At 40.5% G+C, this 27,401-nt stretch overlaps 1 protein-coding gene across 11 annotated transcripts in view; it reads right to left on the minus strand.

Annotated features, from left to right (window-relative positions):
* RAPGEF6 (Rap guanine nucleotide exchange factor 6) overlaps window positions 1–27,401 on the minus strand; it is a 146,003-nt gene that overhangs the window by 55,936 nt on the left and 62,666 nt on the right. For all 11 annotated transcript variants that reach the window (XM_083428779.1, XM_083428780.1, XM_083428773.1 and 8 more), the window contains 3 exons: window positions 7,706–7,837; window positions 1,644–1,824; window positions 580–716 (listed from right to left, as the gene is read on the minus strand). In XM_083428779.1, coding sequence (XP_083284905.1) covers window positions 580–716; window positions 1,644–1,824; window positions 7,706–7,837 — 450 coding nt within the window. The remainder of the gene's footprint in view (window positions 1–579; window positions 717–1,643; window positions 1,825–7,705; window positions 7,838–27,401) is intronic.

Genomic DNA, 27,401 nt, shown 5'->3' on the forward strand with positions numbered 1-27,401 from the left:
AGGAAGAAACACAGAGATGAATGAGATATTCGGACAGAAATTAGGATTGTCATTCTAATGTAAGATTCAGGATGTGGTATTGTTGCTTTAGTTCAAAACATTCATCAGGTGCATTTGAGAAACTATGGCTTGGTTCGCATGGCGCATCTTGGTTACAAACTCATGGCTAGTGAGAAGAGAACTTAACCATGAGTCCAGATCCAAATCATTGTGATCCAGGAATAAAAAAGACCAGGGAGGAACAAAACAGCTGCAATCACCTCTCTGGGAGCCCATGTTTGCAAAGTTTCACTAAGCCATAGTTTGCATTACCATGATGTACAAACCAGGCCTATATCTAAGGGATAGAAACATGGTTTGACATTTGAAATAAGCTAGCAGTAGGTCATAAAAAACCCCTGTGAATTGTTTTTGGAGCTTTTGATAATATGCAATGACACTGGGGAGTTATGCACTGCTACATATGCTGTAAAACTGAAAACATTTCACCCTTATCTGCATGGTAAAAAAAATATATACTTATAGGTGTTTGATGATCACATAGCAACATGATCATAGCATGCATTATTCAATACTTACTTCTTGCCCATCATTAAGAATGATGGCTCCTGCTTGTTCTACAACTTCAAATATCATCACTGAGCAGAGTTCTCTCCTTACAGACATAGTCATGTTTGCAAATGCTGGAAGCTGGTGCATGAATTCCAGTAATTGTTCTATAAGAAGAAAAATAAATATATGTTAGAAACAAAGCAAGGCAACATTAAGTTAAGTTTCACTATCATGCAGGTTGGTATTATTTAATATATCAAAAATGGATTTCAATCTGTATTTGCGTCGCTCATCAATGCAAAGGCATCTTCTACTCAAAAATGGGACTTTTGAATGAGAAAAAGTGAAACTTATTATGAAAGCAGAAGCATGAGAACTGCCATAGAGCTATTTTAGCATTATGCAAACTTTTGTGAAAGACTTTGCAAAACTATGCCAGCAACTATTGTTCTATTATTCATAGTTATTTGGATCCAACCCCATGTTAATAGTACAAAAGGAGGAAAGTGAGTAAGAAATAGCAGTCTGGTGTTAGAATGGCCCAATCTGCACACTTGGAAGTGCAGCAAGATGCTTGGGTCCTATATGCATAGGAATTGATAACATTTAGTGGGTGGATGCTTCCCCTGCCTATACATTCACACACAATCTATATATTTTATACAATATATGAGGTTAGCTATAGATAAAGGCATAGGGAATGTGTGTAAATAGATAAGTGAGACCTGCAACAAAATGTTGCATTGTGAACTGCTTCAGATCAGAGTTTTAGCCAGACAGACACGCTCTCTTCAAGGATTCTCAGTTCCATTCTTTCCCTCTCCAAATGTCAACCAAAACGGCTGGGGCTCTTTTGTGGGAAGCAGTCATTCTTTTGTTTTGTTTTTAAATATACTTCTGCAAACCTTAGGGTTCTCTCCCAAGCCTGCTACTATCTCTCTCATATATGTCAATGGTGCCATAAGGATTGGCACTCAGAGTGTGTGTGTGAAATAAGCTACTCTATCAGCTTGTCATTAACTTTCAAATTACTAGATTATTAGGGATAATCTGTTGAAACTATGTAGAAGTAGTTTCCTTTTACGTCTCACCAATGTCATCATCTGTTTTGTCAGCAGGTTCCTTTTCAAGGCATTCCCGTACAACATCTCGCCCCAGCAGTGGATCTGAAGTTCTGTCAATGTCTTCATCTTCTTCTTCATCGTCTTCAGAATCAACTGGTGCTTCTGGGAGACCAGTTAGATCTACATCTCCCATCTCACTTTCGGTAGCCTGTACATAAAATCAATGCAAGTTCTTTAAGCTGCTGAAAATTAAGCACATAAATTTTGACACAAATCCACTTAGTTCTGGTAATATCAACTACCAGCCAACTGAACAGCTTGGAAGAGCTCTGTGAATAGCCTGCAGCTGCCCTGTGGGCAAACAAGTTATACTCGTCACTAATGGACCCTTGTGATTTTGGGGGGGGAGTGGGATTGGGGATAATCAGTAGAGCATGGCTAGAATATTCACTTGCATAGGTTATCTGTGAAATCCAGATGTTAAATTCCATCAATAACGAACACAGAAATTAACAGATTTTCAGGACCATAAAGCTGGTGCTGTCTGTGGCAGAAAGTCAGAACAAAACTGACAAGTTCTACCCTATAACCAATTTAACATAAACAATAATATTATATCCTAAAGGGAAAAATTGTTAAGATAGCTAAAAGCATGATTGTACATTTAAACAGAATGATTTAAGCATTTATTATCTGCAACTAGGCCATGTCATATGATGCCGGTAGATTTAAACTCAAACTAGGCAAGGTCAGCTAACCTCAGCAGATCCAGCTTGTTCTCTGAAAGGTTCAGAGTTTCTTTGAATATGTGGGGAACATAAAACTCAGCCGTTCAAGAGACTCTCAAAAGTCTATCAAAGCAGCAGCTCATTTGATTCCTATATGGCTAACATATATAGAAAACTCCTGGCAAGTAAGGTCAAGTGCCAGTTTAAAAATAGAAAGATTTAGCATTTGTACAATCTAGCACTTTGTACAATGCAGCAGCATTTCCTTTGACAAAAGGTTTTGTCAAGCAGAATCACCGTTTATAGCTCGTATTTTTAAAATAATAATAATATTGTAATAAAGGTACAATTCAACTTATGGAACACTAAATCAGAAACCGTAAAAGCAACCAAAAGTTGAAAAGTAAATTCAGGTAACATTAAAGATAATCTGAATTAGGTCTCTGTCAGCCCACTAGGCCCTCTTCAAAACTTGGCATCTCTTCTTACTTTGGAAAAGCCTCTATTTTCCCTCTGGAACTATTGCAAGATGGTCTTGCAAATAGCCTCAAGAAAAGGACATCCTTCTGATGGCACCACACCAGAAGAAGAAGAGTGGATTGGTAGGGTAAGAAGAGGGCTTTTTCCAACTCCATGGAGACACACACACAGTGAGAGAGCTCTGCTGAATATGAACTTGCATTTTTGGTGTTTCTCAGTGTCTGTTTCTGCATCTGTCAGAATGTATAATGTGTGTGACGGTCTGTATGTATGTTCTGGAGAGTATGTATGTATGTATGTTTACGCAGCAAAACATGTGTTAGCCACTTTGACCACAGCCATCACCAATATGAAGCCCTCAGGAGGTTGGCCAATTTTCAGCATGCTCATCAGCTGGGGGGGGGGGGGGGGAGCTACTCAAGGTCTAGATGAACAAACCATGTGGGTTGAGTGGGGGAAAGGGTTTAGTTCACTGCTAAGCATGGCCTTCGTGAAGGACAGTCAACATTTCTGGGAGAAGGAACTCAACTCATGATTTCTGTATATCTAGATCAGTTGTAGCAAACTTCTGGCCCATGGGCCTAATTAGTTAAAGCTGCATTCAATATATCTGCAGAGATAGCTCTGTCAGCACAAATATTTCTGCTTGCTCTTCCCCCTACCTGGTGTTTCCCTGCATCACCCCTCTCCTCTGCATGATGTTCTTAAGGGCCCTCCTGATTCTCCAAAGCAGATTTGGGGGTGGTGCAGGGAAACACCGGGTAGGGGGAAGAGAGGGAGGAGGTTGTGTTATGCTAGTGATAATTTCTTATACTGGCTTCTAGCAGACCCACAATGAATAAGACCCACAGAATTTTTTTTAATTACTTAGGTAGTTTATTAACCTCTTGATCAAAGAGGTCTTCTCCAATTTGGCCCCATTAGGCTCCCCCCATTTGGCCCACTTGGCTGCTTATTCCAAACCATGCCCACCAGTCCATCATATGACCTCAGGAACAAGACAGGTAAAGACATCATTTCAAACTGTGCTGAATTCAAGCCACAACGGCAAAGGAATATTACCCTGCCACACCACTTTCAGGAGTGATAGAACAGAATACCCTTGGGAGCTCCTGTTTGCTCTCATGTGTCTGACCACTTTCAAAAGCTGCTGACTGAGCACACTGAACTTGAAATTTCTCTACAGGTATAGTTTAAAGTTTAAGTAATCTGATGTTATATGTTCTCTGGTGAGTGACAGGTGCCCTCCACCCACCTGTCAAAGTGGTCTACAGCAGGTTGGCTACTTCTGGATTCAACTATACAGCATGGGCAGAACAAATACTGTATTTGTCCAATTAGCTATGATGACATTCAGTGCAGATCAATTTTGTTAACATATGGTTATAGGGCAAGTGCCCTAAGCAATTTAAAGAGGGCAAATAAATATGGAAACAAATGTGCTTACTACATGACAACAGAAAGAGATTAGTTACATGATTATCAACCTATACAGCAGATGGAAAGCAATAAAAACATTCCAGTTCTGCTGTTGTAAATATGAAATAGAAGGAAGACACGTTGATTATGAGCTAAGAAAGTAAGAATGTTTTCTGAAACAGTGCTGATAATATTTATTTAAAATGTTTGCTGCGAGGATTATGCTGTCAAAGTAACACTTATAAAAGATCTCAACCCTACACATAATTTATTGTGTATGTAAAAACATTCACTCTGTGCCACATTCAGTTCAAGTAAGCAGTGCATAGGTCAGTTTTTCCACATCTGTAAGTAAATCATAGACCCAAGAGATGTTACACCTTGGACTTTAAAACTGAGTTCATGGATCTCTTCAAAAGAGAGATATGTGGTTACATGCACAGACTTCTTTCACAGTCAGCCTTAATAGCAGCTCATGTACGGTGACAGAACCATTACTTTAACAGCTGATCCCCCAACCACACAGAGATTACATAAAGTGTCAACTTCAATACATACATTATCAAGGATATCAGATAAAAGTTATAATAATCGATGTGAATGTATGCATCCTGCATATGTAGACTTTGGAATGTTAGCACACAATCTTTAGAGACTATAGATGGACTTTTTGATATTCTAAAACACTCTGTTAATTGATTTTATGTACCTTTGGATGGAATAAGCCTCATTTAACATTACTTTTTAAAACTCAGTCTATCATTGTGCACTGCTTAGGAAAAATCTACAGTAGAAGTAGTAGATGACAAAACAATTAAAGCATATCAATTATGCCAAGGTCATCCACTGTCACTTAATGTACTTTAGGGAACATTAATTATTAACCTATAGTGGATCAATGATGAATATAACCTCCAAGATGTATTTAGATACAGACTAAACAGAAGTGAAATAATTAAGTTGCTTTTTATAGAATCCAGCATATATCAAATAAGTTGTGTGACTTACTCCACAATATTAATTTGGAAGAAGGGTGGAGCTAAATGTTAAATGCACATGTGCATAACAAGAACCAAACAGGAACAAGTTATTAGGAGCAAGAAGTAGCAAGGAGGAATAACATATCTTTCCCACATCTATTGCTTTCCCTGCCCACCACTTTTCCTTAAACCTTGGCTGGATTGTGTTCAGACTAATAGAGAAATTACCCTGTAATTTATGAAAGACTCGTGATCTGCTGGATATTGTCTTAGCACCTAGTTCTATGCTTGTTTAAATCTAACCAATTATAGTGGACTTGCTGCTAGATAAGTATGCATAGGACTTCAGCCTTAATCAAGCCTCTTAACTTTGACAACTACTTTATTATATAAACATAATAAACATAATAAACATAATAATAATAATAATAATAATAATAATAATAATAATAATAATAATACAGCACATCCAAAAGGCCTCAGGGGAAACACAAATGGTAGTCAATTTGTTGTTCATCAGCTGGCCTTGTGAAAACTCTGGTTGGAAACTCTGGTCATTTTCTATCCACCACTACATGAATGGGGCTTGAAACATGGGGCTGGAAATATTCCAGGACATATCCCAAGCTATTCCATGACTTAGAAATGCATGAATCTGACATGTTTAACCCAGCTGTGCAATCTTTCTTTTTCTTTTGTCTTTCTTTTTTAAAGCTCACATACATAGACTCTTCTACAGTCTTTCCCACCATGAATGTCTAGAAGCTGATAGTCCGGGCAGGAGACTACCGGTAATTATTCTGGGCTTACTGCATGGCCGTAAGGTATAGATGCCTGGCTTTCTATATATTTGGAGCCACCACATAGTTCACTTTTAAGCAGTTGTCTGAATCCACAGAGAGAATTAAGCAGGAACAGATATAGGAAAATAGGAATCTGCCTTACAAAGAGTAAAACCGCTAGTCTATCCAGCTCAGCACTGTCTGCACTGACCGGCAGCACCAGGGTTTAAAACAGGGATGTTCTCCAGATGAACTTGGAGATGCAGCAGGTTGAATCTGGGGCTTTTGTCATACAAAGCAATTGCTCTACCACTGAGATATAGTTCTCCTACTATATATTGTTGTCTGATTCTTGAATTCAAATAACCTTCCCTGTAGTCATAGCAATTTTGATCCAAATCTTTTTGATCCAAAAATTTTTTTGTACTACAAGCTTTTTAGTGAGATACAAGTTTCATTATAAGGCAGCCTTAAGTTGCGTGTCAAGACCCCGAGGGCTCCCCCCTAACTTGAATAAAGACACATGGGTTAAAATAGTTGAAAGCCACGCCCCTCGGCCAACCGAAAGAAGAAAAGGAGGCTGAAGAGTTTAGCAAGGTTCATGTCATTTGTTCCCCTAGCAATGCAGAAGCCTATATAGAAAAAACTCTCAATAACACAATGATACAAAGTGTGCCTACATCAAACTAGAAACACATACTTAAGTCTATTTATATTGTTTAAGCACTGTTTCCTTCCTATAGTGCAAACAGCTCTATATACACCTTTAATGAGACTAATGTAAACTATAAAGGGTTGTATCCAACAAAGTTAGTATAGAAGAATTGAACCTAGATCATTTAAATTAGACATATTAATTTATTCCAGTGAGTCTACTCTGAATAGGCCTAATGTTGGAAGCAACCCAGATTTTACCCAATCTGTTATTATCAATCAGTTGACAATAATTATATTAATTGAGCCAAACTCACTCTAATCTGCCATTTGCTTAAGTTGACTTCAACATACACATATCAATAAGAGCACTGCCCTCCTTTTCAGTTGCTGCCGAGCCTAGTGAGTGTTCAGTGGCTTGGGACTCAGGACACCAAAACACCTCTGATTGTATCCTAAATCTCAGTTGATACATTGCTTCTTTAGGCATCATGGGGAATAAACCTCCATTGGTTACAATAGCCAGGTATCACTTGAATAACTACATATTATCACAAACACTGATTTTATTATTATTTCAGTAAGATTTTAACTTGAAACAAATTACATCATTATCTTCCAAATAAAAACTTAATATTCCTCTGGTCTTACTGAACCCAACATATTACAGTGGTACCTGGGGTTACATATGCTTCAGGTTACATACGCTTCAGGTTACAGACTCCGCTAACCCAGAAATATTACCTCGGGTTAAGAACTTTGCTTCAGGATGAGAACAGAAATTGTGCTCCAGCGGCATGGCAGCAGCAGGAGGCCCCATTAGCTAAAGTGGTGCTTCAGGTTAAGAACAGTTTCAGGTTAAGTACGGACCTCCGGAACGAATTAAGTACTTAACCCGAGGTACCACTGTATTTTGTTCATTGTGCTGTCAAATTTTAAAAGTATATGATAGCAATCTTATGCTTCTGTTAGCATACAGGGATTCAACCATTTAAGTCCTCCCTCTTTTTATGAAAACAGAATGTTAAAACAAATTTTGGACTTACTTGGTAGATGTCAGATAAACTGCTACTCCCAGAATCACTAGCAATGCTGCAGCCAGACTGACTTGAGGGGACATGTGTCACCTGTGGATGTTGACCATCTGTGAGATGCATCTTGGTCAGGTCTGCAGGAAGCTGGAAGCAAAGTGCAATGTAAGGGAAGTTAAATAGGCTTTCAATTTCAAGCAATTCATGCTATGTTTAACTTGATATAATTTAATGCTGACTGAGAAAATGCAATATACATTGCATTTTTTTTTTTATTTGGTTGAAATATTGTCAGTTACCAACTACATATTAAGCCTCGTTGAGTTTAGGAAAACAACTTACAGTGAAAACTTGTGCATGTAAAAATTGCACTGGCTGCCAATTTGCTAAGTTCAAGGTGTTGGTTCTGGTGTACAAAGTCCTACACCTCTTGGGACCACAAAAGCTAAAAGAGCATCCTACCCTCTATGTACCCAATTGGTCACTGCTTTCTACAGATGAGGGTTTCCCCTCTGACCTGCAGTTCAAGCGATCTGTTCCATAAGATATAGAGAACTGTTCTTCAGTGTGGTGGCACCTAACCTTTGAAACTCGTTCCTGTTATACATCAAACAGGCACAGTCTCTATTGCTTTTTTGGTGCCAATTTAAGACCTTCCTCTTTAAAACAAGCCTTTCAAAAGGAGATCAATATCCTAGGCTATACCTGTATTGAATAGGAAATGAATTTTACATATGAAATTGCTTAATTGTTTTTATATAATGGAATTGTTTTCATTGGTTATGTTTTTACTGTGGAACTGCTTTAAGATGTTTTATGGGAAGTGTTTCATAAATTGGATCAAATAATAATAAATGCTTCGTATGCAAGTGGTTCCACATTCTAACCTAAGCACCTCCATTTTCCAGTGCTGGGAAACAATAATACTTCAGTAGCCTCTGCTGCCACATGCTTCTTTGCAAATACATTCTGCAAACATCTGTTACTATCACATTATGCAACAATTATTAGTACAGTATGTTTGGCATAATACAAAAGTGTTAACACAATAAATATAAGGGAGGAACCACTACCTGAAATGATTATCTGTAATTGAATTACAATAATAAAATATTTAGTTCAGAAGCAGAATGACAGCTATTAAGACGTTGTGTTCATTTGAGCCTCTGCTCCAAATGTTGTAATACTCTTCCTAAAAATAGGAAGAAGAGACTCTTCAGTGGAAAGATTTAAAGCACACCTTGAGTTAACTCAATTTTAAAGGTAAAGGTAAAGGTACCCCTGCCCGTACGGGCCAGTCTTGACAGACTCTAGGGTTGTGCGCCCATCTCACTCAAAGAGGCCGGGGGCCAGCGCTGTCCGAAGACACTTCCGGGCCACGTGGCCAGCGTGACATTGCTGCTCTGGCAAGCCAGAGCCGCACACGGAAACGCCGTTTACCTTCCCGCTAGTAAGCGGTCCCTATTTATCTACTTGCACCCGAGAGTGCTTTCGAACTGCTAGGCTGGCAAGCGCTGGGACCGAGCAACGGGAGCGCACCCCACCGCGGGGATTCGAACCGCCGACCTTTCGATCGGCAAGCCCTAGGCGCTGAGGCTTTAACCCACAGCGCCACCCGCGTCCCTAACTCAATTTTAGCACATTTCAAAACAACCTGCTTAAAACTGTATTTCTTTTTTAAAAGAGAAAATCATAACTGTGAACAGAAGCAATGTGCTCAGATTGAGAATCTGCAAGTAGCATTTTTCTGAACACCTGCTAAAGAACAGCAGATGCGAAATAGTGAACATGTTCCAAGGACATTAGGAAGTTTCCAGATTTGAATAGTAGTTTCAAAAGCCAGCTAACAGATTGGCCCGAATGTCAGGCTGCTTATATTAAAGAAAGAAAGCAAGGGGGGGGAATAAATCCCCTGGCTGAGAATTAATTGGCTTTCTGTCAGCACATTAGATGAGATCCTGGCATATACTTGCATGACCTCTTTATGTAATCACAAAGGCAGCTCTGAAGCAAGACAACCTACATTTACTAAGTCCTAGGTATTCTATTTGGTGTGTGTGTGTCTGTGGAGGGAGAATACTAAATTCAGTAGCACCTGCATGTCTGCCATTCTAGACCATTGAAGGTGAGCAGACATAAATGCCCATTAGCCAACATCATCACATAGTCAACTTATATGTAAATAAATATATCCATGACATATCTGCCTATATTTTATCTTATATTCTGCCTGTAAGATTTCCATAACAAGTTACAAAATAAAACATTAAATCAAATATCACGTCAACAATTATGCAGTGGCCATTAACCGAGATGCAAAAAAACTTAAGTTATTAAGGGGGGGGGACACAAACTTTTAATCTAGTCCATGAATACATGGCCAATTATTTTGGGGAGGGGGTTTCACGGTTAGGGCACCACCCAGAGAAAGCATTGTCCTAGATAGCCACGCCCTTTATCTTTGAAGGCAGTGATGTTCAAAGCAGAGGCTCCAAAGATCCTAACTATTTGGAGGTTCATTGGAAGCAGATGATACCAATATCCCAGACCATTTAGGGCAGCAGTGAGAAACCTGTGGTCTTCCAGATACTGTTGGACTACAACTCCTATCATCCCTGACCACTGTCCATGCTGGCTGGGACTGATGAGAGTTGGGAGTTCAGCAACATCTGGAGAGCTGGTTTCTCATCTCTGATTTAGGGATTATGTACATAAACAAACCTAAAACCAGTACAGATGCTTAAATCACCAGATAAATATGGTAGCAACTATATTTTCAACCAGCTGCCAGTTTCCAAAGACAACCCCATGTAAAATGTTATCATGGCATGATTCACCAAAGCAAGATCATGTTTCTTCGAGAAGGGCTAAAGCTGCAGTACCTATTGAAGTTGGTGAAAGTTGCCATGGATGTTATTTGGGCATCCATTAGCAAGGCTTTATTAAAAGTTAAAAGTTAAAGTAGTGGACTGGATTCTTCAGTGGACTGCAAATTCATTTAAGAAGTGGCTGAATCTCATTTGCATGGTCAACTGTACCACATACTAACACCAGCACCATCTCTCTGGATGCTATTACAGTGAAATCTAGAAATATTTGCTATTTTAAAGAAAATAAAATTCAGATGCAGTATACATTTACTGGATATCATTTTTAAAAGTTGGGTTTATATTTCTGATTGAGCAAATGAGTAGTTATCACTGTACGCAGAGCTACATTTCCCTCAAGATAGAATCAGTATTTTATGTTCAGTTGACAAGTGAATCCAAAATTACTCCTCTTCTCTTTATAAACTAAAAGAATTCAGATTGTAATAGATTCTGCTAGAAGCATATTGGTTCCTCCTCTTTATAAATCAGTAGTTGGCAACATCCATGCTGAACCGTGTGGTACCAAACAGAATTTGTATAGTGGGTGAAAGAGACTGAATGAGCTAATGTGAATTATTTTTAAGAAAACAGACTAATAAATCTCCAAAGCTGAAATGAGGTGCATGAATGCACAAAATACCTATTTGAGACAAGCAACCTTTGTACTGCCTGCCATTTTTAACATAAATCTCTGCCTCTATTTTATATACATCACATTTATTATCCACACATATTGAGCTGCCTTACATACCTCACTATGTTGAACCGCACTGATATGATGAATTTGTAACATGATGGTAGCAGTTGTGAAAATGAAATGTAGGATAAGGTTTGAGCCATGTTTACTCAGTATAATATAACATATTTATTCAACTGTGAATGTTTCAAATGAGAGATTGTGTAAACTAAAGACATGTTTTCCTGGAGCAATTTTCCCTCTCCAGCCAGATCATTACCTGCATCAAGAATTCTTATAATAATGCTGCAAACATACAATTATTTGTTCAGCTGCCTGAACAATGAAATATTGTTCTACTGCCATCCCTACCACTAAAAACCTTGCAGATCCTACTGTCCATTGCCTTCCCTAAAGCTGTATTTATTGCAGGAAAAGTACTTCTTTTTCCTAATACTGCATGCATAGAAGAAAGTTACAACTCAAGGATTAGTGATTTTCTATATATATTCTGGCTAATCCACTCATTCTGGCTACTCTACTCTTCTTGGTTCTATGGCACATCCAAATGGACCTCATTTAAACAACTTCTCATGTTGCCTATATCTCTACTACTTGTTGCTCAGTCTGAAAGACTGTCTCCCCTACCTATTTTCCTCTAGCTTTCCTGCCCTAATCAGTATAAGAAACAAATCCTGAAATTACTCAAAAATACCAAGCCAACTCTTAGATCACTAAATTAGCTCTGCACTGGGCTACTTGCCAACCACATTTCTTTGGAATACAGTCACTTTTTGTTTTATTGGCTCCAGACTTCCTGCATCAAACAGACTAATCTTTTCAAGAATATTTATTTGCACCTTATAACTGTGGGTTTACATGGGGACAATTGCTCCATAGATACCAAGTATACTTAACAGGGGACAGGACCAAAACACAAATAAGTAGTTCCCACACATCTTGCTGCCATTGTCAATGTAGCCCAGTGAACAGTGACAGAGCTGCATTCAGTGACGATTAACAAGTCCCATTAACTCACCAGGTGATGCTGGGCAACCCCTTTGCTCCCTACTGTATAATTGCCCTAGCTCACATGCTCATCATGCAAATAAAGCTGATACATATTGCTTAATACTATTATGCACTAATGGAAATGAAAAAATACTAAAATAAAACTACAGTGGTACCTCAGTTTAAGTACAGTCCTGTTTACGAACTCCGCAAAACCGGAAGTAGTGTCCCGGTTTCCGAACATTACCTTGGTCTAAGAATGGAATCCGAACAGTGGAAGGGCACCGGCAGCGTGAGGCCTTATTAGGGAAAGCACGCCTCAGTTTAAGAACAGTTTCGGTTTACAAATGGACTTCTGGAATGGATTAGCACGCCTCAGTATAGCATCTAGATCAAGGGAAGTTATAGTGCCACTGTATTCTGCTCTGGTCAGACCTCACCTGGAGTACTGTGTCCAGTTCTGGGCACCACAGTTCAAGAAGGACACTGACAAACTGGAACGTGTCCAGAGGAGGGCAACCAAAATGGTCAAAGGCCTGGAAACGATGCCTTATGAGGAACGGCTAAGAGAGCTGGGCATGTTTAGCCTGGAGAAGAGGAGGTTAAGGGGGGATATGATAGCCATGTTCAAATATATAAAAGGATGTCACATAGAGGAGGGAGAAAGGTTGTTTTCTGCTGCTCCAGAGAAGCGGACACGGAGCAATGGATCCAAACTACAAGAAAGAAGATTCCACCTAAACATTAGGAAGAACTTCCTGACAGTAAGAGCTGTTCGACAGTAGAATCTGCTGCCAAGGAGTGTGGTGGAGTCTCCTTCTTTGGAGGTCTTTAAGCAGAGGCTTGACAACCATATGTCAGGAGTGCTCTGATGGTGTTTCCTGCTTGGCAGGGGGTTGGACTCGATGGCCCTTGTGGTCTCTTCCAACTCTATGATTCTATGATTCTAAGTTTGTAAACCGAGGTACCACTATATTAAGTTCTCACTATTCTGTAATGCCTGTTGTCTTTGTCCATGGAGTTTTCTTGGCAGGGATACTGGAGTGGCTTGCTGGTTCCTAATCCAGGTGAATCACGTTTGGTCAAAACTCTCCACTATGACCTGTCCGTCTTGGGTGGCCCTGCACGGCATAGCTTATAGCTTCTCTGAGTTATTCAAGCCAGGAAATTGAATGCAGATTTCCGAAAAATAGCAAGGAGAGACAAGAGGACCTTCTTAAATGAGCAATGCAAAGAAATAGAGGAAATCAAGGGAATGGGGAAAACCAGAGATCTCTTCAAGAAAATTGGAGATATGAAAGGAACACTTTGTACAAAGATTACCATAATAAAGGACAAAAGTGGTAAGGACCTAACAGAAACAGAAGACATCAAGAAGAGGTGGCAAGAATACACAGAGGAATTATACTAGAAAGATATGGATGTCTCGTACACCCCAAGTAGTGTGGTTGCTGACCTTGAGCCAGACATCCTGGAGAGTGAAGTCAAATGGGCCTTAGAAAGCACTGCTAATAACAAGGCCAGTGGAAGTGATGATATTCCAGCTGAACTATTTAAAATTTAAAAGATGATGCTGTTAAGGTGCTACACTCAATATGCCCAGCAAGTTGGAAAACTCAGCAGTGGCCAGAGGATTGGAGAAGATCAGTCTAGATCCCAATCCCAAAGAAGGGCAGTGCTAAATAATGCTCCAACTACCGCACAATTGCACTCATTTAACACACTAGCAAGGTTATGCGCAAAATTCTACAAGGCAGACTTAAGCAGTATGTGGACCGAGAACTCCCAGAAGTGCAAGCTGGATTTCGAAGGGGCAGAGGAACCAGAGACCAAATTGCAAACATGCGCTGGATTATGGAGAAAGCTAGAGAGTTCCAGAAAGACATCTACTTCTGCTTCATTGACTATGCAAAAGCCTTTAACTGTGTCAATCACAGCAAACTATGGCAAGTTCTTTAAGAAATGGGAGTGCCTGATCACCTCATCTGTCTCCTGTGAAATCTCTGTGGGACAAGAAGCTACAGTTAGAACTGGATATGGAATAACTGATTGGTTCAAAATTGGGAAAGGAGTACAACAAGGCTGTATATTGTCTCCCTGCTTATTTAACTTATATGCAGAACTCATCATGCGAAAGGCTGGGCTGGATGAATCCCAAGCCAGAATTAAGTTTGCCGGAAGAAATATCAACAACCTCAGATATGCAGATGACACAACCTTGATGGCAGAAAGTGAGGAGGAATTAAGAAACCTTTTAATGAGGGTGAAAGAGGAGAGTGCAAAATATGGTCTGAAGCTCAACATCAAAAAAACGAAGATCATGGCCACTGGGCCCATCACCTCCTGGCAAATAGAAGGGGAATAAATGGAGGCAGTGAGAGATTTTACTTTCTTGGGCTCCATGATCACTGCAGATGGTGACAGCAGTCATGAAATTAAAAGACGCCTGCTTCTTGGGAGAAAAGCAATGACAAACCTAGACAGCATCTTAAAAAGCAGAGACATCACCTTGCCAACAAAGGTCCATATAGTTAAAGCTATGGTTTTCCCAGTAGTGATGTATGGAAGTGAGAGCTGGGCCATAAAGAAGGCTGATCGCCGAAGAATTGATGCTTTCAAATTATGGTGCTGGAGGAGACTCTTGAGAGTCCCACGAACTGCAAGAAGGTCTAACCTATCCATTCTTAAGGAAATCAGCCCTGAGTGCTCACTGGAAGGACAGATCCTGAAGTTGAGACTCCAATACTTTGGCCACCTCATGAGAAGAGAAGACTCCCTGGAAAAGATCCTGATGTTGGGAAAGATGGAGGGCACAAGGAGAAGGGGACGACAGAGGACGAGATGGTTGGGCAGTGTTCTCGAAGCTACCAGCATGAGTCTGACCAAACTGCAGGAGGCAATGGAAGACAGAAGTGCCTGGCGTGCTCCGGTCCATGGGGTCACGAAGAGTCGGACACAACTAAACGACTAAACAACAACAAAGTCTATAATGCATATGCTTCCTAGATACCATATTTTTCCGTGTATAAGATGCCCCCATGTATAAGATGACCTCTAATTCTTTTAACCCAAAATTAAGAAACTAAGTTGTTTAGCTTCTTTGGGGGGGGGAGGTCACTTCCGCCAATCACTCACCCGCTTGCCTGCCACTGCCGCTCGCACAACTTGCCACAGCCACCAATTGTCTGCCTGCTCACCGCCACCAACAGCCCACCCACCCAGTTGCCACAGCCGCCAATCGCCTGCTTGCCTTGCCATAGCCGCAAAACGCCTGCCCAATTGCCGCAGCCACAGCCAATTGCCAGCAGGCCTTGCCGCAGCCACCAATCACCCACGCAATCGCCGCTGCCAATCTCCTGCTTGTTGCTGCCATTAATTGCACATCCCCCCTCTGCATTCATTATCCATGTATTATAAGATGACACTCAAATTTTTCCTAATTTTTTTAGCAAAAAGCATCATTTTATACATGGAAAAATACAGTATTCTCCCATCTAGCTATTTATATTTAAGCCTTCTCAGCTGGGTGAATAGATTGCTGACATAGATATTGTTCATAACTAATCTGTTGTTTTTTGTTTTGTTTTGCAACTGTTTTTGTTATATTTTGTGCATTCTTTGGGACATATTTGGAAGATGATTAATAAATAACCATTCTTATTGCACATGGACATTCACCGACTATCCTACTTTGTCAACTGTGTGAATTGATCTGGAAGATGGCAGGCTTATATCCATGTAACTAATAAAATAGTCATACAAAAATATGGACTGTTTATTTAATGAAAAGGCAGATTAGAATCAGACAACTGACAGTGTTAAGGTGACAGGTTTCACATACAAAAACCACATTCTTTCATTTCATTTCAGCCTTGAATCACCACTACTGACCTTTTTAACAAGAGGAAATTAAAATGCAAGAGACCATGAAAGTGTGCTAATGTGCTGAGTGCCTGAATGCATTAAGAGTCAAGGCATTCAATGACGTTGCTCCCACAGCCACCTAATTATATTCTCTAGCCTAGATAGTGTTTCCTATCACACACAAATACTTCATTAACTAACCTATGATAGAATATCAGCCAGCTATATGTGCAAGCTATTTATCCATATGTGCTAGCTAAAAATACATCTATTCTTAGAAAGTCTGTCCTGATGGCACAGGACCTTTGGTTTGTGACACAGACCTAGAATATTAGCTGTCTGACAGCAGTCTGGAAATTTGTTTTTCTAAGGGTGGCACACATGGCCCTTAGGATAGGAAAGCTGTCATTGTAGCCCATGTTCTAGGTTGACAGCTGAGGCATGGGGTAGGGAAACTGGGGAAAGAGACAAGCAGAGAACATGAATTATAATTCATTTCAGAATGGTAAAAAAGCAAACATATGTGATTCAAATGATAAAATTGTATAGACTGATTTAACTTATGAAACGTTTCAACAAGGGAATAAATATCTAAGGGTCAAAATCAGTCACTTGAAGTGACCTCAGAAGCCAGTGCAGATGAAACAGAATTGGTGTTACAAGATCAGTTTGCCTTCAACCTTCAACAGTCAACAGTCTGGCAATCACCATTCTGCACTACAGTGGTATCTCGGGTTACAGACGCTTCAGGTCACAGACTCTGCTAACCCAGAAATAGTACCTCAGGTTAAGAACTTTGCTTCAGGACGAGAACAGAAATCGTGTGGTGATGGCAACGGGAGGCCCCATTAGCTAAAGTGGTGTCTCAGGTTAAGAACAGTTTCAGGTTAAGAATGGACCTCCAGAATAAATTAAGTTCTTAACCCGAGGTGCCACTGTAATTGAAGCTTCTCATAGAATCAAAGAATCATAGAATTGGAAGAGACCACAAGGGCCATCGAGTCCAACCCCCTGCCAAGCAGGAAACACCATCAGAGCACTCCTGACATATGGTTGTCAAGCCTCTGCTTAAAGACCTCCAAAGAAGGAGACTCCACCACACTCCTTGGCAGCAAATTCCACTGTCAAACAGCTCTTACTGTCAGGAAGTTCTTCCTAATGTTTAGGTGGAATCTTCTTTCTTGTAGTTTGGATCCATTGCTCCGTGTCCGCTTCTCTGGAGCTGTTTTCAAACACAGTCCCTTGTAAAACATATTTCAGTAATTCAACCTGAATGATGATGATGGTGGTGAGAATTATATGTTCTGGTAGTTGAATGTAATATTTAGATCAAATATAAGGAATCTGAGATCTTCCAGATTTTATTGATGTACAGTTCCCATCATCCCTGACTACTGGGCCAGGCTGGCTAGGACAGGTGGGAGTTGGAATAATTCCATTGTTTAACCACTGGTACCATCTAGCTAGCTCAGTACTGTCTCTGCAACTACTCTCTAGGGTTTCAGACAGGAATCTATCCTGGGCCTACCAAGAGACACTGGGATTGAAACTGGGACCAATTTCTTTTACCACTGGACTATGCCCCTTCCCCCACAAAACACGGGCTGCTTCACCAATCTCTCTTTAAGGCAGGCTTCATCAAACTCGGCCCTCCAGATGTTTTGAGACTACAGTTCCCATCATTCCTGACCACTGGTCCTGCTAGCTAGGGATCATCGAAGTTGTAGGCCAAAAACATCTAGAGGGCCAAGTTTGAGGCAGCCTGCTTTAAGGAATTGATTGGAGAGACTGTAATCCCCACTTGATTTTCTATCTTTCACCATTTTGAAGCTTCCTTATTTTTTATTAGCCAAGAAACATAACAAAACATGACCATTTAAAATATACCTATCATTATAATTTATGTCGTATTTCTTTGTTCCATGTTTTCAGCATGTTTTTCTTAACATTTAATACACTGAATGCATTATGCCACCTATGTGACCAAGAACAAGGAGGCCTTTTTGAAGCCCCACAAGTAACCGACTTCATACTAAGGATTTGTTATGAGAATAACTCTTTTCAAGACATGTTTTCAGTAGCTTAAATGTTTATATTCTACCCCAAAATTACAATTTAAAATTAGTTTCCCTTATGTACAAAACCCAAACAATTCAAGCTTATGGGATATATTTTCACCTAGCTCTTTCCTCTATACAAATTTACTTTTTCAAAACTATCTGTTACAGAATTGTTACTAACATAGGCTGTTCTTAATATACAATTCGAAAATATCTGAATACCAGATATTCATGAATAACAACAAAACTTCTCCGCTAGAGCAGCTAACCTATGGCTCTCCATAAGTTGTTGTACCCCAACTACCACCAACCCCAATCAACATTTCCAATTATCAGGAATGATGAGTACTGTAGGTCAGAAACATCTGGAGGCCACAATTTTGCTACCCCTTCTTTGAACAATTCAGTGAATAACTGATTAAATGAAACTTTCAATAACTCAAGCAGCTAGTTTTCTGATATGGGGTCATAATCCTGAAACAGATGCATTTCACTTTCAAAGACTAAAGCTGCATACTTTGCAGAAGAATTTGTATTGCATACTGGATAGCATTCTTCAGTGTGGACTTCTGAAAAAGTGCCTTTAACATGCAGTAAAAATGGCACATTACCATAACTTCTGCCGCCCCACTGACTCAAGAGGGTCAGAAAACTTTACATAGCAGTTTCCTACCACTTTATGTAGGACAGAATTTAAAACTGATGAGTCTGTAATTTCCTGGGTCCTCTTTCCAACTCCATCTATCTATCTATCTAGCTAGCTAGCTAGCTACTACATTGACAATTGTTCAGTAAAGATGCAGATGCAGAATATAGTGACAAATTCCATATTTTTGACAGCATATCAACAACAGCATTTGTAAAAGTTGCAGATGGCAAACACCATCTTAAAAGAGACATTTTCCCTTTTCTCTTTGAAAGGAGGAAATACCTCTTTCCAAGCTGCCTGCTACATGACATGCACATATACTTCTTCAAAATAAACTATGAAATTTACTCCCACAAGATGAAATAACGGCCACTAATTTTGATGGCTTACAAGACAATTAGACCAATTCATGGTGAATAAGTCCATTGCTGCTGTTCACAATATCTATGCTCTACCTTCAGTGTCTGAGGCAGTATCCCTCTGAATACCAGTTGCTCACAAGTGCCAAGGAGAGGACAGTGCTGTTGCACTCTGCTCCTGCTTGTGGGCTTCACACTGGCAACTGTGAAACTATGATGCTGCTCTAGGTGTGCCTTTGGCCTGGCCCAGCAGAGCTCATCTTACGTTTTCAACATAAAAACCAAGCAAGTATACTTCTTGCTTTATATTTAACCCACTTGCATTAATCGATTAAGATAGTCCTACCTCAGGTTACAGACGCTTCAGGTTGCATTTTTTCGGGTTACAGACCCACCAAAACCTGGAAGTACCGGAACAGGTTACTTCTGGGTTTTGGCAGAAGTGCTAAATTTGTGCATAAGCGCCAAATCGCAATCCGCGCGTGCGCAGATGCATCGCTGTGGGTTGTGAATGCTGCGGGTTGCAAACGTGCATCCCTCACGGATCACGTTCGCAACCCAAGCGTCCACTGTATCTTTAATTGGGCAGCAGTCCTAATGTGTACATTTTGTGAGTCAAAAGCCCACATTCTGAATGGGTGCTCAGGATATAACTACAAGAAAGAAGATTCCACCTAAACATTAGGAAGAACTTCCTGACAGTAAGAGCTGTTCGACAGTGGAATTTGCTGCCAAGGAGTGTGGTGGAGTCTCCTTCTTTGGAGGTCTTTAAGCAGAGGCTTGACAACCATATGTCAGGAGTGCTCTGATGGTGTTTCCTGCTTGGCAGGGGGTTGGACTCGATGGCCCTTGTGATCTATTCCAACTATGATTCTATGATTCTATGATTCTATATAACACCATTTACAGAAAAGATGCATGAACTCTTTTTCAGTATCAGGACCTCTGAACCAATCAAAACTTTTTCTGGGTACCATTCTACTCCAGAAACACAAACTGAAGCAAGAAACAGGCACAACTAAACTCCGCCCCTTCATGGTAATAAGACTTGTCCGATCCTCTCTTGTCAGGTGCTTGTATGGGTACATCCCCCTCTTCTCCCAAATTGCTAGAGAGCAGCTGCCAATTGGCTATAAAAATAGTAAGGGCAGGCTCATGTTTATCTATAGCTTGGTAGCAAACTAGCTTCATTCATTCAATTACTTCTTTGTACTTATATATTACGTATCACCAGTGTATGTATATCCAAAATGTCATAATTTTTCAAAGTTGCTACAAATGCAAGTATATTCCAAAAGTGTGCTGTCATACGTTGCTGACATAAAACTAGGGATTCCACAAACCTATTGGAGCTTATACTTAAGAAAGAACTTGGGAGGATCTTGAAAGTAAAAGTACCCTACCTCACCACCAGTCCTCCTGCTGCCATTACCTCTCCAAAACACCCTCACTCTTTCCGTGGGAAGCAGCAAAAGCAATGGGGGCAGCACCCATATGAGCTTGCTCCTTTCTTTTCAGCACTCTGGCAAGTAGTTAGCATCCATTAAAAAAAAGTTTTCAATAAATTCCATTTTGTATATAGATTTTTCTACCTTTCGGAGAGCATCAAAGAATTACCGTATTTTTCGCCCTATAGGACACACTTTTTCCCCTCCAAAAATGAAGGGGAAATGTGTGTGCGTCCTATGGGGTGAATACAGGCTTTCGCTGAAGCCTGGAGAGCGAGAGGCGTCGGTGTGCACCGACCCCTCTCGCTCTCCAGGCTTCAGGAAGCTATCCGCAAGCCTTGCGCGCCCAGCGGGAGTTCCCCCGGGCTTTCAAGGCTTGCGGGCGGCAGCCTGCAGTCCAGAGCCCGGGGCACCCTCCAGAGGAGGCCCCGTGCTTCGCGCAGGGGTCCGCAAGCCTTGCGTGCCCGGCGGGAGTTCCAGCGGGCTCGCAAGGCTTGCGGGCGGCAGCCCAGAGCACGGGGTGCCCTCCGGAGGATGCCCCGTGCTTTGCACAGGTGTCCGCACCTCATTTTTTTGGGGGGGGAATAATTTTATTTATTCATTCCCCCCCCCCAAAAAATGAGGTGCGTCCTATGGGCCAGTGTGCCCCATAGGACGAAAAATACGGTACATGTTTATTATTATTTTTCTATGGTGCTTATTAGTTCTGTATCTTTATGGTCACTATTAATAAATGAATTTTGTGTGCGGGTCCCCTTGCTTAGCATTCATATTTCAGTAGCTAGAAACAGTATCGTACTATTTACTTATATGAAAGATGTTTCTTAATATGGGCACTGTAAACCTATTTACATAAATAACCCTGATCATGAATAAGAAGCTACACCCACGAGTGTACACCCATTCAGTTGGGAAATGAACATTAAGTAGCTGACTGCTAATTAAGTCAGCTTTCAATTTTTGAAAGGAAATGTAACTGCGATGTTCCTTGTTACCTACTGTTGAAAGAGGGACAAATTATACATATATGTATAGAATGGTTTTCGTTGTTTTCAAATGAGCAATAAATTTTAATATTGAGATTACACTCATGAAGTAAACTTGCCTTTTTTAAAAAATAAATTGTGCATACACTGAATGCTTATTAGTTTTGACAGATTGTTATATATCGGTTTCCTAACTTTCATGATTAGCTTTACTAAATTAGTCTTCGGGAGATATTTAAACAGGCAGTTTCTCCTTTCTAAATTTTCAATATTTAGTATGTTGAACTGCATGATTTAAAAGGCACATTTCATACAATTTAAAAAGAAGAAGAAGAGGACAACTAATATTATTAAATATATGGGTTTATCTAATGTTATTGTTGGTAGTGAACTGCAACCTGAAATTTGAATTTCTTCAATGTAACAGCCACAAAATAACTATTTTGACGCTATAATCATTACTCCTAATACAGTGGTACCTCGGGTTAAGTACTTAATTCATTCCGGAGGTCCATTCTTAACCTGAAACTGTTCTTAACCTGAAACACCACTTTAGCTAATGAGGACTCCCACTGCCGCCATGCCACCAGAGCACAATTTCTGTTCTCATCCTGAAGCAAAGTTCTTAACCCGAGGTACTATTTCTGGGTTAGCGGAATCTGTGACCTGAAGCATATGTAACCCAAGGTACCACTGTATTAAAAGTGTCAGCATTATTGTAGAGCTTGTTGCACACAAACTAATAATACCTCTACAAATTTGTAAAGTATAAGTGAAAGCCCAAGATCATAGATGCTTGGTGTACGTAAAGAGGGATGGCGTTCCAATGAACCAGTGCCACCAAACTGAAGGACCTGTTTCATGTACAGACAATCCAAGCAACCGAAACACAAGATACTGTCAACAGAGCCTCTTCAGCACACCATGGTGGTTGGACAGAGTTGTGGTGGGCAGAGATCTTCTTGCAGGTAGCCTAGTTCTGAGCTATATAGGGCCTTATATACCAACTTTAAAACCTGGAGTGTGGCTAAGTAGCATACTGGCAACCAGTACAATTCCTTAGGTCTGCTTCACACACAAGTCTAGCTGTGGTTTCTGGTCCCAACTTAAGACATAAGCAGCACTGAAATAATTCATCCATGAAGTTAACATTATAAGCACAACATTATCTTTGTTAATTTTCAATAGGTTGGCCGTCATATTAGTGGATAGCCTATTATCACCTAGGGAATTCACAGCTGAGATGGCATGTCAATTGAAGGCTTGAGGCTCACACTCCCAACCATCACTCTCAAACTGTATGAAAATACTTTTCTTTTAAAAATTAGCAACAAAGGTTTAATGGAGACTACATTGACAACAATGATTTATGTCAACAACAAAATTTTAAAACAAATTTGACCTGAAAATTTTCAGAATTTATTACATCGTATTTACAGGAGGTGTATAAGGAGTGAGATGATCTTTCAGGTCTCTTTCAAGTTATGCAAGTCTTAATGTGACAATAATCAGTGATTGTCCAATGTCCAAGTGTCCAAACTAACAATCTAGTCATATGTGTAAACACAAAGTTAGAGATTTATCAAGTGATTGTTTTCATTGTTTTATTCCTCAGTACTGTCGTACCTGGCCACATGACCTGGAAGCTGTAAGCCAGCTCCCTTGGCCAATAAAATGAGATGAGCGCCACAACCCCAGAGTCGGTCACAACTGGACCTAATGGTCAGGGGTCCCCTTTACCTTTACAGTCGTACCTTAGAAGTTGAACAGAATCCATTCTGGAAGTCTGTTCAACTTTCAAAACATTCGGAAACAAAGCACGGCTTCTGATTGACTGCAGGAAGCTCTTGAAGCCAATCGGAAGCCATGGAAGTCCTGTCAGATGTTTTGATTCCAAAAATAGTTTGCAAGCCAGAACAGTCACTTTCAGGTTTGTGGCGTTCAGGAGTCAAAATGTTTGAGAACTAAGCTGTTTGAAAACCAAGGTACGACTGTATCCCCTGTCACAAATAAGCCTTCAAAGTCTTTCTTGGTACAAAGCATTTTATATAAATCAACACACACGTCTGACAACGAGCAACATATAAAAGAAAACAGAAGTTAAACATTTACAAGCAGTAAAAACATTACCAATATTTTTTCCTTAAAAAGCGTAGGGGACTTCCGGAGGCGGCGCGACCGGTAATGGCTGCCTTCTCCGAGTAAGGAGAAGGGAGCTCCGCTGTAAACGGGTCGTCCGCTACGGCGAAGCGGAGACCCATTCAGGAAAACCACAGGTGGCAGAAGCCTGTGGTCTCGGGACCCGGCGGGCGCCAGAAGCAGCCCCCAAAACGTTGAAGGGACCCCGTAAGGGGCTCCGGATCGCGGAGGGGATAGCGGCGCTGTGGGTCGTTGCGCAAACAGCGAAGTGAAGCCGCGTTGCTGTTGCCGGTCAGCGCTGTCCTTTCTTCCTGCAACTTTTCTGAATTTTGGAAACTACAACCCGTGAGTAAATTTGGACATTGAAAACTTTCTGAAACTTTTGTCAACTTTCTGAAACTTTTTGAGAACTTTCTGAAACTTTTAAAACTTTTTTAAAAAAGTTGAAATTTGGCTGAAAACGGAGTGAGGATAAGCAGGAAGCCCATCTCCCGCTATACTGAACTTTAAGCAAAGAGCAGGAGGAGTGGAGACAAAAAGTTATGCGTTAACTAAATGCTGGCACCCTGTTAAAGCAGTTTTCTGAGTGAAAGACTTTGAGCTATTGACTTTTGCTGGTCATATTGGGAGTGCATTGATACTCTTCTTCTGTGGAACCAGTGGATTACAAAATAAATAAGAATCTCTGGTGCTGGAGCTGCCTGGAAGAGCACCAGTTTGCAATTTTGGATACATTGAATTCAGGTTTTGAAACATTCTGAGTTGGAACTGGATACTTTGAAACTGTTGCAGTCAAGGCACTGTAAGAAACACTGTTTTGCTTTAAGTTTTACTCTGCTAAAAATAATACATTGTGGAGGCGATGGACATGGATTTAAATTTACAAGTTTAACTTGGATTTGATCTTTTCCCTGAAGACGTACTAAGCTCCCTCTAGAGGATTTTGGATTTATAGCAGTGACTTTGTCCTACTTTCCCTTTCCCGGCCTCTGTTTGACTATTGTATCTGGGACTCTGCTTTCTCATGGGAACAACTTGGATTGACCTTGGATTACAGATAACTTTGGAATGAGTGGCGCAAGGAGAAGAGGAAGGACTAAACAAACAACTCTAACTTTATCTGCAGCCTCACAGCGCAGATCTTCTGTGCCGGCCTTGCCTTCCACTTTGCCTCCAGACATAGAGGCGGCCTCCCTAATACAGGCAGGGGAGGGAGAGACAGAGGAGCTGCACCTGGGAGATATGGCTTCAGGGACAAGTAGCTCTGTCTTGGAGAAAATTTTGGAGAAACTGGAGGCTCTGGACAAGAAGGCCGATTTGCATACAGCTAAAATTGAACAGAACACAGAAAGCTTGAATAAGCTGACTGGACAAGTTGCACGGAATGCCCAGTCTATTGGAGAATTAAAGGAGGCTGTAGGTGAAAATCGTAAACTGGCTGAAGATACTAGTCAAAGACTGGAAGAACTTGAGAAAGAAGTAAGACCACTCAGCAAACAAGTTGGAGAACATCAGATTTACTTTTTGATGACAGAACTGCGAAACAGGGAGACCAACTTGAGGATACGGTCAATACCAGAGGTGGAAGAAGATAATTTTATTGAATTTCTAACTAAGGAATTTGCCAAGTTTTGGAAGTTAGAGGAAAAAGACTTCAAAATCGTATCTGCTTTCAGGCTTGGCAGAGTCAGAAGGACAGAGAAGCCCAGAGATTGTTTGATAACACTGAGATCAAAGGAGGAAAGGGACAAGATTTTGGGCCTGCACTACGAAAAGTCACTAGACATTTTGGGCAAGAGAATTGAAATCTACAAGGACATTCCTAAGCAGTTGCTGGACCTTAGATCTAACTACACGGAATTGGCAAGACTGTTGAGAAGCAACGCAATTATCTTCAGGTGGGAGTTCCCACAAGGATTATCCTTTACCTACAGAGGGAGAAAGATCAAAATCAAAACAGTGGAAGATAGAGACAAGTTTTTGGGAGCACACGGAGAAGACCTCCACAAAGGACTTGGATTGCCAGCGCCAGAACTTCCAGGGGAGCCCGCCCCCTCGGATCCTCAAGGACCGGAGAACAAGGTACCACCCCAGAAAGAATAACCAGACCTATCCAGGATGTCTCTGCAGCTTTTGAGCTGGAACATAAATGGCTGTAACAGTCCCGAAAAAAGGTCTAAAATTTTTCATATTTTAAAAAAGGAACAATTGGACATTATATGCTTACAAGAAACACATGTGATTAGGCTCCATAGAAAGGTGTTAATAAATAAAAGGCTTGGTCAAGAATTTATATCATCGGATACAGTTAAAAAGAGAGGTGTGGTGATCTATGCAAAAGAGAGCCTTTCACCAAAATTTCTCTTTAAAGATGAAAGTGGAAGAATCCTCGCAATAGAAGTACAGTATCAAGGAGAAAAAATTTTGATATTAGGAATTTATGCTCCAAATGAAGGAAAATCGGATTTTTATAAGAAGTTGCACGAGACTATGCTGGATTATCTGGATTACAACAACGTCATCATGATGGGGGACATGAACGGGGTAGTATCAACAAATATGGATAAGTCACAGAACCAGAACATTACTAAAGAGGGAAGACTACCTAAGACCTTTTTTGAAATGACTGACAATATGGACTGGGTTGACATCTGGAGAGTTAGAAACCCCTTGGGAAGAGAAGGAACATTCTTTTCTGAAGCTCAACTGACTTGGACACGAATCGACCAAATATGGATAACTAGAAGTCTGGCACCTAAGGTGAGGAAGGTGAAAATCTGCCCTAAAACATGCTCCGACCATAACGCCTTGAGAATGGATATGACATTGATCCCAACCGGCTCCTTTAGATGGAAGATGAATGATGGCCTGTTTAGAGACCAAAGAATTGTAAAGAAGGCCCAAAAAACTTTAAAGGACTATTTTGAGATTAACTTGAACACTACGGTGGAAAAAAGAACTATCTGGGATGCAAGTAAAGCTGTGATGAGAGGGTTCTTGATTCAACAGAACTCCTTAAAGAAAAGACTGCAAAATGAAAAGAAAGATAAAATTCTGGAAAGTATCAAAGAGTTGGAGAAGAAGTTAAGATCTAACCCGAAGTCCCAACCGATTCTGAGAGAAATTAAACTTTATCAGGCACAATATTCCAAACTGATAAATCAGGAAATAGAATGGAAGATTAAAACAATGAAACAAAAAACTTTTGAATCGGCAAATAAATGTGGGAAACTGCTAGCCTGGCAGCTGAAAAGGAGACAAAGATTAAATACAGTAACAAACTTAGAGGTTGAAGGAAGGAACATTCAGAACCCGGGAGAGATTAGAAAGTGCTTCCAGAGGTATTTTAAAAAGCTATACACTCAAGGGCCACAAGATGAAATAGAGATTACACAATTTTTGGAGAGAAATGGATTAGCAAAGCTGTCAGAAGAAAATAGAACAATTTTGAATGGCAAAATAACACGACAAGAGATTGAACAGGCCATCCAGAGTCTGAAACAGGGCAAATCACCAGGGCCAGACGGACTGACCTCTAACTACTATAAGACATTGAAGGATTATTTGATACAACCTTTGTTGGAGGTCAGTAATGAAATAATGGAGGGGAAGAAGGCGCCTGAATCGTGGAAAGAAGCATTTATCACAT

The sequence above is a fragment of the Podarcis tiliguerta genome, assembly GCF_965153285.1.
Source record: "Podarcis tiliguerta genome assembly, chromosome: 2".
Taxonomy (NCBI): Eukaryota; Metazoa; Chordata; class Lepidosauria; order Squamata; family Lacertidae; genus Podarcis; species Podarcis tiliguerta.